The sequence below is a fragment of the Haliotis rubra genome, unplaced genomic scaffold (assembly GCF_003918875.1).
Source record: "Haliotis rubra isolate DU_JTF1 unplaced genomic scaffold, ASM391887v1 Scf337, whole genome shotgun sequence".
Taxonomy (NCBI): Eukaryota; Metazoa; Mollusca; class Gastropoda; order Lepetellida; family Haliotidae; genus Haliotis; species Haliotis rubra.
In genome coordinates, this window is record NW_025767010.1 from 828,365 (window position 1) to 843,960 (window position 15,596).

At 41.3% G+C, this 15,596-nt stretch overlaps 1 protein-coding gene across 1 annotated transcript; it reads right to left on the reverse strand.

The window, feature by feature from the left end:
• Positions 1 to 988: 988 nt before the first annotated feature.
• LOC124284455 (actophorin-like) lies at positions 989 to 15,344 on the reverse strand. The gene is made up of 4 exons (XM_046720535.1): positions 15,104 to 15,344; positions 7,799 to 7,937; positions 5,544 to 5,673; positions 989 to 4,353 (listed from the first exon to the last, which is right to left on the reverse strand). The coding sequence occupies exons 1-4, from the start codon at positions 15,104 to 15,106 to the stop codon at positions 4,191 to 4,193; spliced, it is 435 nt and encodes a 144-aa protein (XP_046576491.1). The 5' UTR covers positions 15,107 to 15,344; the 3' UTR covers positions 989 to 4,190.
• Between the last annotated feature and the right edge of the window lie 252 nt (positions 15,345 to 15,596).

Sequence of the window (15,596 nt, forward strand, 5' to 3'; positions counted from 1 at the left end):
TCAATAGGCCTTTCTACACTAATTTGCAGAGCTTGCAGTACTTGGTAAAACAAAAGTGACCTATTGTAATTTTAATTCAGTAGTTTTGAAGCAAATGAATACCATTAAACTGATCTTGCCTCTACTGTGAGGCAAATCTTGTCAACAAGGAATGCTCGTGCTTTCGATTGTGAGATATCTTCCATCAATATGTTCATATTCGGCCTTGTAGTTTTCGTTTGTAGAGGCGTGTATCAGTAAATGTATGTCAATAACGCGCTTTGTTTTGTCAAATCATCTGTCTTGTTTGTGAATGGAATAGATAAGACGGCGGATCGTTTCCAAAGAAAACGTATGTCAACGAAAGATTTCTCAAGCCCCGTGTAGTCTGTTATTTCCATTGTCTACTGTACTTAAGCAATACCTTCTGTTAGGATAATTAGACACTTTTTTGATAGGACCGACTAACTCCATTTATATTTAAATGAGCCCGAGATTAGCGTCATTGCGGGCTTTTGTGTTAATCATATGGTGCAGGGACTGCAGAACCATTTCAAACTATAGTCCGTTTGACTTCTTTTGAGACCGATGAATTGCCCACTAACACAAAATCTAATATATGCAGCAAATCAAACTTTGCACAGTCACATGAAATCGACAGACCAACTCTGATGATTTGTCTCATAATTTTGGACACCCGAATAAAAAAGTTGTTTAACAAACGATCATTATTTTGTTGTCACTTTTCGCTATTTCTTACGAGGGATGACAACTTGCTGGTAGAACAGCCAGGTAACCAACAAGCGTGTGCAGTGAAATTTCAATTTCACACGTATAACACGCACACCTGGCGGTTCTATCAGCAAGTGGTCCCCCCTCGTAAGAAACAGCTAAAAGTGACAAAATAATTATCGTTTGTTAAACAACCTTTTTTCACCGGTCTCAAATGAAGTCAAACGGACTGTATATATTTACAGAACATAAATGAAAACAACAACAAAAGTCACTCTGTGAGGATAATGACGCATGTATTCAAAAGAAAATGATGTACAAAATATGTCAAACATTGGTAAAATGTCGTTCTATAAATTGAAGCATAACATCCAACTGGCACATGTTAAAAAACAATACGCTTCACATCTTATCATATACATAACACAGAAGGGGAGGGGCACGGGGTATAGAGGGACTCTACATGCAGTTACGTCTTTCACCAGTCACTAAGCACTTCGTTAGTTCGCTTTAATCATGTTAATACTATATCCAGAAATGCCCATACAACATCAAAATAAAATTGCATAAAACGGCGGTGACCCAGTTCGACTGCAGCACTCTCTGCACTGACAGTGATCTCCATATTATGAACAGGGCAAAATATACAAAACATAGTACTTGTTCTAAAGGAAAACAAATGTCAAGAATTTTCGTTAATTAATAAATGGCAAAGATATATCTGATTTTCAGCGTGACTTCATTTCGCAAAGTCGACGACTGTTTCGTTACAGCTGCAATTGACACAACAGCAGCTACTAACGTCCATGATAGCACACTGGACACACGTTACATAGAGCGGACACAGTAAACAACTAAATAATATTCATCGATCTATGCACATGAACTATTTGTGATAATGCTGTGCAGATGGATATGATATATATTTTTTTCCTCACTCCAGGCGTTTCTGGACATTAGGCTTGCCTCTCTACATTGACACTGCACCCAATGGGTTTTGACGTTTTCTCCGAATACATTATTAGTGTCTAAAGTGTTGAACTAATGCCCGCCATTGGCCGTGTCAATGTAAGCATTACAGACTTTTAAACTCATAACCGTATAATACCAAAGGAATTGTCAAAAGTTGCGGAAGAATTGTAAAACAATTCAAGATACTGATTTTGATATAGTATAAGACAAACCAATTACAAAACAACATCCAACGCCCTATCATATATGAATCCGCGAGTCGGAATACACTGCATCTATTTATTTATGTATCAGTTAGTTAAGATATGTGTATAATTGTATCAATTCGTTTCTTTTGAAGCCTTTTCATGGAAGCGAGAAAAGACAGTCATCATGTAAGTATGCATTTTGAGAAACATACAACTGTTCATTCTAGATTAACGGAAGGCCTTATACCTGTGTGTGTTCACCTTGCAAGGGATCAGACAGTAAATCCCATTAACATCCGTCATGCACATGAACAATCACCCAATCAGGGTCGAGATTTCTATACTCACGCTACGACTGACCAAACCAGTGTAACCAATCTTGTATCCACCATCAACTAAAACGACAAGTTCCGAATGTTGATAAATAAGGCATTACCATCGTATTGTTGTAAATAGTTTATACACCGTGTCGTTGATGGACGCCATGACATCTACGCCGGGAAGGGAATGCCATCAAAAGAATAATTATGTGTTGTGAGGTTTTTCTACAATTTAGAATTTCAGAATCGAGATGAAGAACGAAAAGCTGAATTCACCTGACGTGATCTCCTACGGGGACGTTCACACGGTATCAAAACGCCTGATTTTGGGAGACCGCAGTGATAAATAGCTGATGCTCTGTGACCATGTGCAAATTCACGATATCCTTTCACGACTTAAAATGATGCTACCATGACAACTAAATATGTTGTCAGTGACGTCTTGTCCTCGAATATTTAAATGTTATTTAGTATATCATATGACATCTTGAAAAGACGCCGTGTGTAGTTCTAATGCTCAGAATCGAAGCTTTTGAGTGGAGTAGTTCCAGATATACAACAGCATGTGTCTAAGCTCACAACATCTTTACCTGTATATATAATTTACACAACATATGATTATGGGAGAGCACTCCAACATTTACACAGATACCACCATTGACAAAGTGTAACATATCTTCGTTCCACAACACCAGTACGATTCGGTGCAGACAACTTCCTGGCAGGCGACTTTGGAAATACCACTTGCCCGTTCTGGCCACAGAAACGGACAGCCAGTTATACGTCGTATGCAGCTAAGGATACACACATCTACCTAGATAAATAGCCAATGTTGCCTGACGATCCCCGGTAACTATCAGGCATTTCTAAATAAAGGGTGTGACTATAAGTATTCAGTATTCATTGGGTGGCGTGGGGTTGTGTGGGGAGAGGGTTTGGGTGGTTTGAGATTTTTTATGCTTGGTCAGCCCCTAAATTCAGTCGTCATAAGGCCCATCTTGGACAAGCGTTGCTCTCCGAAGACCGGTTTGTGGAACCTTGCCATACACAGTCATTTAAGCAATATGCAAGCTCTTCTATTTACGCCTTAGTATCCATGTACGAGTATTGCCCATGATGCAACGTCGTGGCCTACTGGTGCCAAACGTGTTTCAGTCCAAGGTCTTTTACGCAGGTGCAGGTGACGGTGGCGAAGACCCCTGGTAAGAATCTGTTCTGGTTCACACCTGTATTCCTGCGAACTCGCGACCGTTCAGCTGGCGTGTATTGAATTGGCACCATGCACTAGTTTAGTTCAAGTTCCTTCCATGACTTGTTCTTTTTATATAAACGGAACCCGGAGTGTCCCAGAGGATACGTACCCCAACCCTCATTTTGACGCATGCTCATTATTCATACAATTCACAGTTTTATAGGTGACAGGGCATTCTAATTGTAACGCATGACAACACTACGACAAATCCATATGGTGATTTTCAACACAAAGAACAGGTTTATCAAACACACTTCGTAATTTGCATCGCGGATAATTAGATCCATCTCTCGGCTTCACAAAATTCACCCATCCTTTTCCAAGTAGAAGCTGGATCAGCGTTTGACGTATGTGCTCTGTTTAAGCTCTGTTCTAGCTCTGTACTCGCTCCATTGGTGTCTATGTGTGCCATCTTTGAGAATGGCCTGTTGGCTCCAGGAAAGCAATCCTTGCATACACATTGTAAGCTGACTAAGAAGCTGACGTAATTGGAATGTCGTATCCACTACAGTTGTGCGCGGGCTATTGGGTACATGTATATTCCTAGATGTCTGAATGTTGCTGACGTCACTACCGGTTCCGATACACCTGGGAATCATCGAAATCCGAAACACTCCATGGTGCACACGTCACTTAAGATTGTGACAATGACAGTGTAATATTGTGTTGTGTCACGTGCGAGCTACCATGGCAACGCGTCCAACTCTTGGTCAGCGCCACTTTAGAAATACGATGAGATGGTTTTGATCATTTATACTTGCTGATGCATCTGTCTAGAACGTTGCACATAGAAAGGTCGTCTTCGTCGTTGCATTGGAGTACAACTGGGATGCCCTCCAACTTCTTCAACAATGTCATTTTACTGGAGGAATACAACATCTTCTGTTGGGTGGTGGCCGTGTCCGGACTCCTGCAGGCCAACACAAACACGGTTATATAACTGGAATAGGGACCCGAATATGAATACCTAATTGATGATATTGGAAACAACAAGAAACAGACAGCGGTTATCCAAATTACACATACTCTTAAAACAAAGTAGGGAAGTATACTGAACAGCAAAAGAAACGCAAGTCTGGCTTTTTGTCAAGTTTTTTAATTGAAGACAACCCAAATTATGTCTAATCATTTATTCTATCGTTTGTGTGGCGTGAACACCTCCTAGAGTCAATACTGAACTGTTTTTTGACACAAACCTTTATAAAGGATACCTCAGAGTGAGATGCATGCTTTTCATCCATAACCGTCTATGCACGTGCTAAAATTATGATTTTGCTGCACTATTGGTGTGTTTCTGCGAATGTTTCGTATGGACGTCAAATTGCATGACATCATCTCATCTGGGATCATTACGTCACTTTACCATGAACGTTCCATAAACATAAACGCTTACCTTCATGAGACTTCATTTTTTCGAAACTTGCGTTTCTTTTGCTGTTCAGTATATAAGCGTTAACAAACTTCTCAAAGACAGACACACACACTCGTCGTAATATGCGACAAATTGGACCGAGGATCAGCCTCGTCAGACAACGATATGGGTATTTTCTAACCGTTGTTTCGTCTAGTCCATACTCCCATTAAATGCAGACTGCCTCAAAAAGACTGAAATATTGCTGACTGGACCTTCAACTATTCTCTTTGATATAGTACCCCCTATATCTCGACAGCTACCGACAAGTGTGATGTGTGTCTTTGGCAAAGGTTGGTTGCTTGGTTGTTGTTTACGCCGCTCTCAGCAATATTCCAGCTATATGGCGGCGGTCTGTAGATAAGCATGTCTGGACCAGACAATCCAGTGATCAACAGCATGAGCATGGATCTATGCAACTGGGATACGATGACATGTGTCAACCAAGTCAACGAGCCTGACCACCCGATCCCAATAGTCGCCTCTTACGAAAGGACTGACTGACTGAGTTTGGTTTTACGCCGCTTTTAGCAATATTCCAGCAACATCACGGCGGGGGACACCAGAAATGGGCTTCACACATTGTGCCCATGTGGGGATTCGAACCCGGGTCTTCGGCATGGCGAGCCAACGCTTTAACCACTAGGCTACCCCACCGCCCCCTTACGAAAGTAATGAACAGGACTCACCAGAGGAAGAATGCCAGCCTCTGTTGTGGCATGGCGTTCTGGTAGAACTTGACATCGAACACTGCATACCGGCATTGCCTCTTGGACTCAGCATCTTTCAGTCTCTGTACAAAGTCTTCGTATGTTTGGTCTGGAAAACAGCAAGACTTACATATAGATGGACAAAACATTTGCTGTGAACAGATACTATATTCCTATGAAGATATACGTAGGTTTACACTACCTTTGTTGTTAACAGCTATTGTTTTTCACACACGTCACAGATGACCATATATTAATAAAATTGTGTTTGTTTGTTTGTTGTTTAACGTCGCACTCGGCAATATTCCAGCTATATGATGGCGGTCTGGACCAGACAATCCAGTGACTGACACCATGAGCATCCATCTATTGGGATACGATGTCATGTGTCAACCAAATCCGACCACCCGATCCCTTAAGTCGAGGGTTCCCGAAGACCAGTTCTAACCCCGATCTCCATTAACTGTTTAGATTTATAGATACTTCAGAAGTAACCACAACCTTTAAATTTACGACTCACACTTTGCTAAAGATCACAAAAAATCCCAACTTTACTTAAACATAGATTTATAATTTGAAATTGTATCCATTTAAATCTGGATAAATAATATTATGGTAACCCCTCTTTAGGCAAACAGCCACTTTAATCTAACCTTATGCACTTGGTGCATGAGTAACCATAAAAATGGTTTTCATGGCACCAATCAACCATTTTGCAAATCATGGAACGAGTCATTGACAAGTTCACAACACCTGTCAATAGCAGGTATGGGATTCACAAGATGCAGTGACATACTGAAACCTAGATCCATGTTTACAATAACCTTAGATATTTAAATCAAATTAGACCCCTCATCACAGTTTTCTGTTGAATCAATGATTTGATCCTTAGCAAAGTGTGAATAGTATATTCGATTCCGGACCAAACAGACAAAACGTTGACACTATGATTATGGATGAAAGTCCTCAGGGTGGGGTCACTCACAGTCACTCACAGAACCAATGGTTTGGACGATGACAACATTAAACAAACGATAGCTTCCCTATATAAACTCTATGTAGATTTGACTGTTCGTCTTATAGGTTCGTTCACTGACAAGAACATGGAGAGTAACCAATGCTTCACACGTTGCAATGAAGAGTTTTCCATCTACATTGCGTTGCGTTTCGTTGCGTGAGTGATCTTTGTTGTCAGACAGCCTATATGAATGAATGTATTTGAACCGAGAGACACACATCTACACTCTTAGACTAACGCAAATCTCTGAATATATACAATTTCATAGTAGCTTGAAATATACCCATTTCAATTGAAAAGGAGTCCCAGTGAGATGGGAAATTCAGAACCTTAGGAAATTTAGGCTTGCCTCATTTAGGTGAGGTGAGGTGAACTTGGGTTTAACGTCATGCTTGAGAATATTTCGCTCATATGACGACGTGCATGCGTGTGTGTGTATGTGCGGCTGCTTGTACTAGCCCAGACTTAAGCTGGTTTTATAGTGCTAGCCCACTGAGATACCATGCCGCAGTGAAGCATGAATACCCAACTCAGACACATTATACTGACTCCGAGCCGACCAGTCCTTGTTGTACCCATTAATGCTGAGCGCCAGGCAGGGATGAACAAGTACCATATTTTAACGTCTTTTGGTATGACGCGGTCGGGGATCGAACCCACGACCTTCCGTTCTCCGGGCGGACTTTCTAACCACTACACCACGGAGGCTTTAGCATTGCAGGGAGGGCTAGGCAATAAGGAAAATAATGTGGTTCGGGGACTGTGAGACAGACTACTACAATCTTTAACGTGGAATCGTGTCCACGAGTATGTTCTATAACTTAAACTTCTAATACATCAACACTGTTGTACTCTACAGCATGATTTTATAGACCCGTTTTGGTGTGTGGGTAGAGATTGCCTACTCTCGCAGTGAACCCCGCACTTACAGTGTAACTATATAGCCCCTTGTTCTATAGTGAGTTTGTACAGATTGTCTACTAGTCTGTCTCACAGTCCCTGAACCACATCATTTCCCCTACTGCCTAGCCCTCCCTGTAGTGCTAAAGCCCTGAGGCTCCTTTTCAGTTTAAATGGGTTTGTTTGTTACTATCAAAATTATCTTTATTCAGAGACTAAGCGTTAGGGTCTACACACAAACTAACTCCCGCATCCTTCAGTGTGACTACACAGCCCTGTGGCTGTTCTAGTGTGTTGGTAGCGGGCCTGTACTCACAGTGGGAACCGATTTCTTCCACCTTGATCGTTCGGAGGTCGTCGGTGACCCTGTAGATTATGTAGAGGAACTGACGGCCCATCTTCAGGTTCTCGAACACCGTCACACACTCCTCGTTCACCGCAACACCGCTCATCGCCTGAAACACAGACTTGTGTACATCAACGGGCCGTCTTTATATCACTGAGTGAATGATTTTAGGTTCAGTTTTACGCAATATTCCAGCAATTTCACGGTGGGGACACCAGAAATGGGCTTCATACATTGTGCCGCTGTTACAGGTCATTGGCTCCCTCCCTCTGCAAGCAGTTTGCGTTCTGCTGTTTATTTTGTTGACAGTTACATAGACAGATTCTTTAATACAAATGCATAAAATCGGTGATTTACAATGTGATTAGGTTGTCTGACAAAACATCCGCTTGCACAGTTTGAGATCGATTGGGTCATTGGATGAAGAGATATTTACAAAAAACTGGGTCCACATGCATTTCATGCCAAACTATAATGCACGTTTACGTTAAGCGTCAATATGCACGTGCACTTCTGAGGAATCGTGAGCAGGGACATTGCCTATGTAAAGGCCGTTTTACTTTCCGACGGTCATTGGTATTTTATAGCTAGATGAAAGCATATCGTTACGGGGACCCGTAAATCGAAACATTGCCATTGGACGTCTGGAAGCTGGAGAGTCTCAATCTGCCGTTGCACACCACCTCAATGTTTACCATTAGTCGTTTATGGGACCGATATCAACAAACCAATTCTATACAAGATCGGCCTCGAAGTTGTAGACCTCGGATTACCACTTCAGCCCAGGATAGGTACATCCGGGTACTTCATTTGCGGAATCGAACTGTTACGTCAACCATAGCAGTACAAGCATGGTTTGAGGAGAGTGCCGGCGCAAACCATTCGTAATCATTTTCGAGTAGCTAGACTTCGAGTCAGAAGACCCTATTTTGGCGGCGATAAATCCCGGGGTCTGTACTTTCCTTTGTTATCAAGATAAATCATGCACCTAATTATATACATTCTACTAAGCCGGTCGTCACAAACAATTAATAATATGTTGGGTTTTCTTCTTTGGACCCATCCAAACTTGTCTATTAGCATCAAGTCTGTGAACCATATAAAGCAAATGGATTGGCACAAACAGTTAAACAGTATACATTTACTTGACGTGAGAGAAAGGTATTGCAATCTTATTAGAATATCAGCTCTGTAAGTTAAAATGTAGACTACCGTTTACTCTCTCTCTCTCTCTCTCTCTCTCTCTCTCTCTCTCTCTCTCTCTCTCTCTCTCTCTCTCTCTCTCTCTCTCTCTCTCTCTCTCTCTCTCTCTCTCTCTCTCTCTCTCTCTCTCTCTCTCTCTCTCTGTGTAATTTTCATAGAAACAAATATATCCTTTTTAATTGAAAAGGAATACCAGTGAGATTCAGACCTGAGGAAATCTTGATTTGCTTCATTTTTGGCGTTAGCATTGCAGAAAGGGCTAGGTAGAAGGGGAAATAATGCGGTTCAGGGACTGTGAGACAAACTATAATGTAGTTAAAATCTCTCAGTGCGAGCTCTTTAACCCACAAACCCACAATGTCTGACAACACCGACAGGTGAAACAGAAGAAGCCATTTAACCCATCCCTGCTGAAAGACGAAGTAGAGTTTTTTGTGACCGAAATGTAACAGATAGGGTGCCATGGTCCGCTAGCCCTGCTACAAACCTATATATATCTATACCTCTCTTGAATGGGGGACTAAAATGCACAGGGGATTCTCACAAAGAGAAAGTATTTTGAGAGCTTAATGAGTAACATATAGGTACTACTGTAAACACGTTGTGGCATATATTTTATTACCATTGCTGTCATTTGGCTAAATATACACAATATTTATGAGTTTAACAAACTTGTTCTGCAAGATATAAGTCACAACATGATATGTTCGTGGAGTTGGGAAATCGGCCAACATGGCCTTTGATAAGATTACTGTACGTAAGCAACCAGCACCGTTGTTTGTTTAGACGTTGAGACGTTGTCAGTAACACAGCATCAGCTCGCTCCCAGAGCAGTGGATCAGTTCACATACTCTCCTTCTATTTCAAGCACGGTAGATGAGAAGGGGCTTGTCTGTTAGTGAGTAGCATTTTACGACACCATTCTGAACATATAACAGCTGGCGGACACAGTAACAGGTTTTAGTGAGTGAGTGAGTTTGGTTTTACGCCGCTTTTAGCAATATTCCAGCAACATTACGGCGGGCACACCTGAAATGGGCTTCACACATTGTACCCATGTGGGGATTCGAACCCGGGACTTCGGCGTGACGAGCGAACGCTTTAACCATCAGGCTACCCCACCGCCCCCGGTTTAAGTGAATGTTTGAATGTTGATTAACGCTGCACTGAGCGATATTCCAATGTATTAGACTAACGCTTAGACCCTGAATATATATAATCGTGATAGTAACAAATAAGCCCATTTAAATCGAAAAGAAACCCGAGTGAGTTGGGAGATTATAAAATCTAGACTTGCTTCATTTAGGTATGTAGCATTGCAGGGAGGGCTAGGCATTGGGGAAAATAATGTAGTTCAGGGACTATGAGCCTGACTACAAATGTATGGGCTCAGTCTGTAAATATTCCGGAGTGGACGAGGCAGACCAGAGATATTGAAATAAAGAGTAGTGACCAAAGCCATGGTGTTGCGTTGACTGACTGACTGACTGAGTTTAGTTTTACGCCGCTTTTAGCAATATTCCAGCAATATCACGGCGGGGAACACCAGAAACGCAATAGGCCAATATAGTGTTCATTCGATCCACATGTGCGCGACATGCATACCCGGAATACCCGGAGAGTTCATTTGTAAAGGGTGGTAGGGTAGGCAAGTGGTTAAAGCACTCGCTGAAGGTCCGGGTTCATTCACCACATGGGTAGAAATTGTGTCACCGTGATACATTGCTGGAATATTGCTAAAAGCAGCGTAAGAAAATACTCACTCGTTATTTCCAAAAGTAATATTAATTCGAGGTTGTGTGCAGCCTAGTGGTAAGTATTGGTTCATCACAAACACAGCCCGAGTTCGAGTCACCTCAAGGGAACAATGTTATATGGCCATTCGTTGTTGTTTATACTGACATCTTCGGGTAAGGGGGCGGTGGAGTAGCCTAGTGGTAAAAACGTTTGCTTGTCAGAAAGACATGGGTACAATGTGTGAAGCCCATTTCTGTGGCATATGCCGTGATATTGCAGGAATACTGCTTAAAAACGGCGTAAAACACAACTCACTCACTCATCTTCGGTGAATTTGGTAGAAAACCAAGAAAGTAAACCAAGTAAAGTTATATCTCTTACAGTTATGAGAATTAGATGTTGTCATGTGTTATTTCATTAACGTAAACGCAACCGACATGTGTTTCAAGATTCAAGTCCGTATCCTGTCATCTCGACAATAATCTAAGTAAACCTGTATATTTATCGCAAAACACATCTCTAAATACATCATAATAGATATAAGTATACGATGCACCTTTCGCCTCTTGGGAAACATGATAAATATTCTATTTTAAGACATTCCACAAGTAAAGGTTGGCAAACTTCGAGCTATCGAAGTAACGATTACGTCATCTGATTGTTCGGCATCTTAATATTGGCAGTGGGCCATGTTTAAGTCTTGTCTGCCGTCGCGACCATTCTTCCAACTGCATGTTACGGAGGAATGCAGAGGAAGATCTCCATACTCTTAGAGATAACCCACAGTGCCGAAATACCAATCTGATGCACCAGTTCCGAAATTAGCCGAGGAGGTTCGGAGTGAAAGGAAATGCCCTCGGCCGTGCTGTCGACGTCAGTCTACGTGAATTCTCGTCGCTTCTGATGCAAGTGGCGCCATGCCAACAGATGGAAGGGAGGTATTTGGGTGTGGAAATAACAACAAACGCGTAACTGTGAGCTATGGACAACCATCTTGCCTACACAAGCACCAGACTACGTGACGGCCTTCGAACCATTGTTTTACTTTCTCCTTCATTCAGAGACCGAAAATACGTTTTCCGGAACAGTTATTGGTACAGAACCGTAGATATGTATATGGCGGTTCTTGATGTGTTCATGGCTGCGGCTTGGGTTTTAATGCCTGCCACGCGGACATAGGTGGGATTCTCTTGTAACTAGCCAGAACTCCTTGTATAGAGTAACGGTACTTAGGTATACGCTTTGCGCACGGTATCTCACATACCTGCCTTGCGGAGTTGTGAAATATCCCATGATATTGCCTGTCGGGGATTACAGCCTACTTATTACATCACTCACACGCGATATGTTGGCACAAGGCTGGGGGTGCATTAAGTGATAATTGTAAGGGAAAATGAACTCATTCTAAGGAAATAGTTTACTGTGGGGTAATTGTTTTCAGTCCGATTCTGGTCCACTCGGATATGCTTGTATTGTGGATGTTGGTGACGATCACCAATACATACATGACGTCAACAACGTTGTCCACAACTGTATTTAGGGTCATTTCCTGTCGTGTTACTCTCATCTCCATTCCTTGAACATAAACACCAAGTCGACACCTGCACCATGTTCGGCGCAGCTTGCCACAGATTTCTATTAATACTAGTCATTTCCTATGTTTAATAATTTTGTATGTAGAAGAACTGACGGAATCGTGTAGCTACGCTTAAGTGAATAAGTGTTTTTTAATTACACATTGACATTTGGTACATCTGCTTCCGTTGAAAAAAATAAATACTAGCACCCTGTATGTTATCGAAAGAAGGTCATATTACACACTATGGTTTACAAGTGTAAAGGACAAGTTCGTCTCAGGGTATTGAGGGGATATGTGTGATTCAAGGTAAGAAACTTAACAAAGTTATGAAAATGAAATATAACTGAAATAACATATAACATGAAGGAGGTGTACATTTTGATAAATTAAACGCTAGCATATATAATAATTTTCTAATAGAAATGTATACTTTAATCTAAAAAGCTATTTAACGTGATCCGTCTTTTGCAACACATGAAGGTATCGTTAAGACTGATGTTTTAAGTCAACAAATATTCTATATTCAGTTGCATGAAAAACGGATTTCATATGAAATGGAGACTTAACAAGATGGTGTTTTACGTCAGAGTTCTGTTAAACTCATTCGTCAGGAGGTTTGCTTCAATATTGGGCCAGTTTAACTGTCTACAAAACGTTGGGGAGATAGGAATCATTCAGACCCTTACTCCACCTCCCTGGAACATTTGTTTAAATTCAAAGTTTGAAAATGCGTTGCGATACAATTAACGCACTAAACCAACCCATCGTTTTTGGTCCCTATCGGCTATGTAATCAGAATTACTAGATAAAACATGCGTTCATCGTGAAGCCCTGCGTACTTCGTGGTAAAGAAAGTCTTGTAGCACTCCCATGGCGCTTGTAAACTGGGTTTTTAGATTTCGCGTGAAATAACTATCAGTCATGTTTGCTCGGGTATAGCACTACTAGTATACTCTCTCTCTCTCTCTCTCTCTCTCTCTCTCTCTCTCTCTCTCTCTCTCTCTCTCTCTCTCTCTCTCTCTCTCTCTCTCTCTCTCTCTCTCTCTCTCTCTCTCTCTCTCTCTCTCTCTCTCTCTCCTGATTACATGTATTTCGGTATAGTTTACCTGGTGTGTAACTGTACCGACTTTCCACAACCAGAAGCTCTAAGTTCTGAACATACATCGATCTGTTGTTAATACCCCCTCTGGATCTCTTCATTAATATGGTGTGTATTTGCACCAAAACATCGTAGTAAAAGTTTAAATCCGTAGTATGTTGTTTTCAACCAAACAATCCAGTGATTGACATCGTGAGCATCGATCTACGCATTTGGGACATGATGACATGCATTGCGTAATTAAAGTCATCGATCCTGCTGAAGATATTCGAGATCAGGTGTGTATTGGAAACTATTCTTACATTATGTCCCAAACTCATCCGATGTATTTCTTAACGGGGATATTTTCAGAGGAAATACGGTGAGTGTGCTGCTTCATGCATAACGCGTGTGTTCTAACAGCTCGTCTCCGTTACACTGTTAGACACGCAAACTCTATATATCGGGAATCCAATCCTCACCAGGTGACGTGACCCAGTGAGACTTGAACAAAGCAAGATAGACAAGTATTTTACAAATGCATCCAAAAACATACGTACCAACTAGCGCACGAATCCCTGGGTATAGCACTGTTTATATTCTTAGCTACGATTGACGTTGATCACCAGAAACAGATAGCAATGAAATACAAATATATGAATATATATGATCATTTATACACCGAAATGTAGCCTAAAACATAGCAATTAAAATGGAGATATCAATATTTTGTTACGAACCAATATCATAAGAAGTTGAAGTAAAAGGAGAAGCAGGCCCGTGTTATTTTTCTGTAATTGTACCATAACGTATAGTGTCTAAACATGACATCTCTGACAAATATCGAGTTAGGTAATGTTTAGATACGTAGTTATGTATTAGAGAACAGTTAACATAGGGACCAAATTTAGTCTAGAATGATTGGGCAAGTATAGCCTGAAAATAAGAATTGTTCTGGGCTTCTTTAAGATTTTATGATTTTTATTATTTTTGGGTAATATTTATATTTTTAAATAGATTCTGAGACTAAATGTCAGGATACGTTTCATGGGAAATGGTGACCCCCGTGGTATTGCAGCCCAATCTCCCGGGGGTGCTAACTACCGATACGTGGGCACACAGGGGGTGAGGACGAAATGATGGCCCCGTAGATAGTAACGATATCCCCTCCCGACCCATGCCCAGGTTCTAACGAGCTCACCACGCCTCGTTAATATGTCAAAATCCGAATTAACAAGCCAGGTGAAGCTCTCTCTTGAGGAATGTATCGCTAGATTATAAACACATCACTGAAGAAGACCGTGCCTAATTGACAGATAGATAGAGGTGGCAATTTGGAAGACATAAATATTTACACCATCCATTTTAAGTTCTGAAAGTTGTGTGGAAAAGGATTCGGGATTCAGCAAGTGAAGGAATTGTTAAAAAAAATAAACATACAAGGTTGGAAAGGAACGGAAGCTGGAGCTCGTTACTCGCAAACGTATTTGTGTGGAATGTGTGTTTGACATTACCCTAAATGTAAGGTGGACCAATTCGGGTCACGGAATTCTTTAAACAATTGAAACTGTTATTGGTTTCATACACCATTTTGATGCCAAAATTGGCATTAAAGAGCAGAAGCATTGATTGATTTTACCTAATCGGTGTAAAATATAATAAATTTGGTCTTACTTACCATGGTTCAAATAATGTAATAATTCCAAGGTGTTCCAAATACTTTCGCTTATCGTCGTTGCTCTGGCTCAGGTAAGGCGGAATAATACATCAACCGTACTATAGGGAATCAGCCGTATCCTTGTAAAAATAGACACAAACTCATTTATGGGTCCACTTTGTCTGTTCGCGACAATCCCTCCTAGTAGAAGTACGACTGCCACTAAATATAACCTCTAGGCTCACTGCGCAGTGCGAACTATTTGCTGTCTCGGATTGCGAGGCTGAACATACTTGCGTGGTGAGAGCACGTGCTTCTCGTGTCAGACAGGCGCAAGACCGCCTGGTGCCATATTTGGTAAAATGGGGAGAGCGAAGAATCGTCTTAACATTCAATTACACTCAATCGCTAAAGATCTCGGCCTGATTTGACATATATTTATTGTTTGGTCAGTGGTCTTGACGGACAGCGTTGTTTGTTAGACGCTGATCCAAGTGGAGGGACCAGGTAGGTG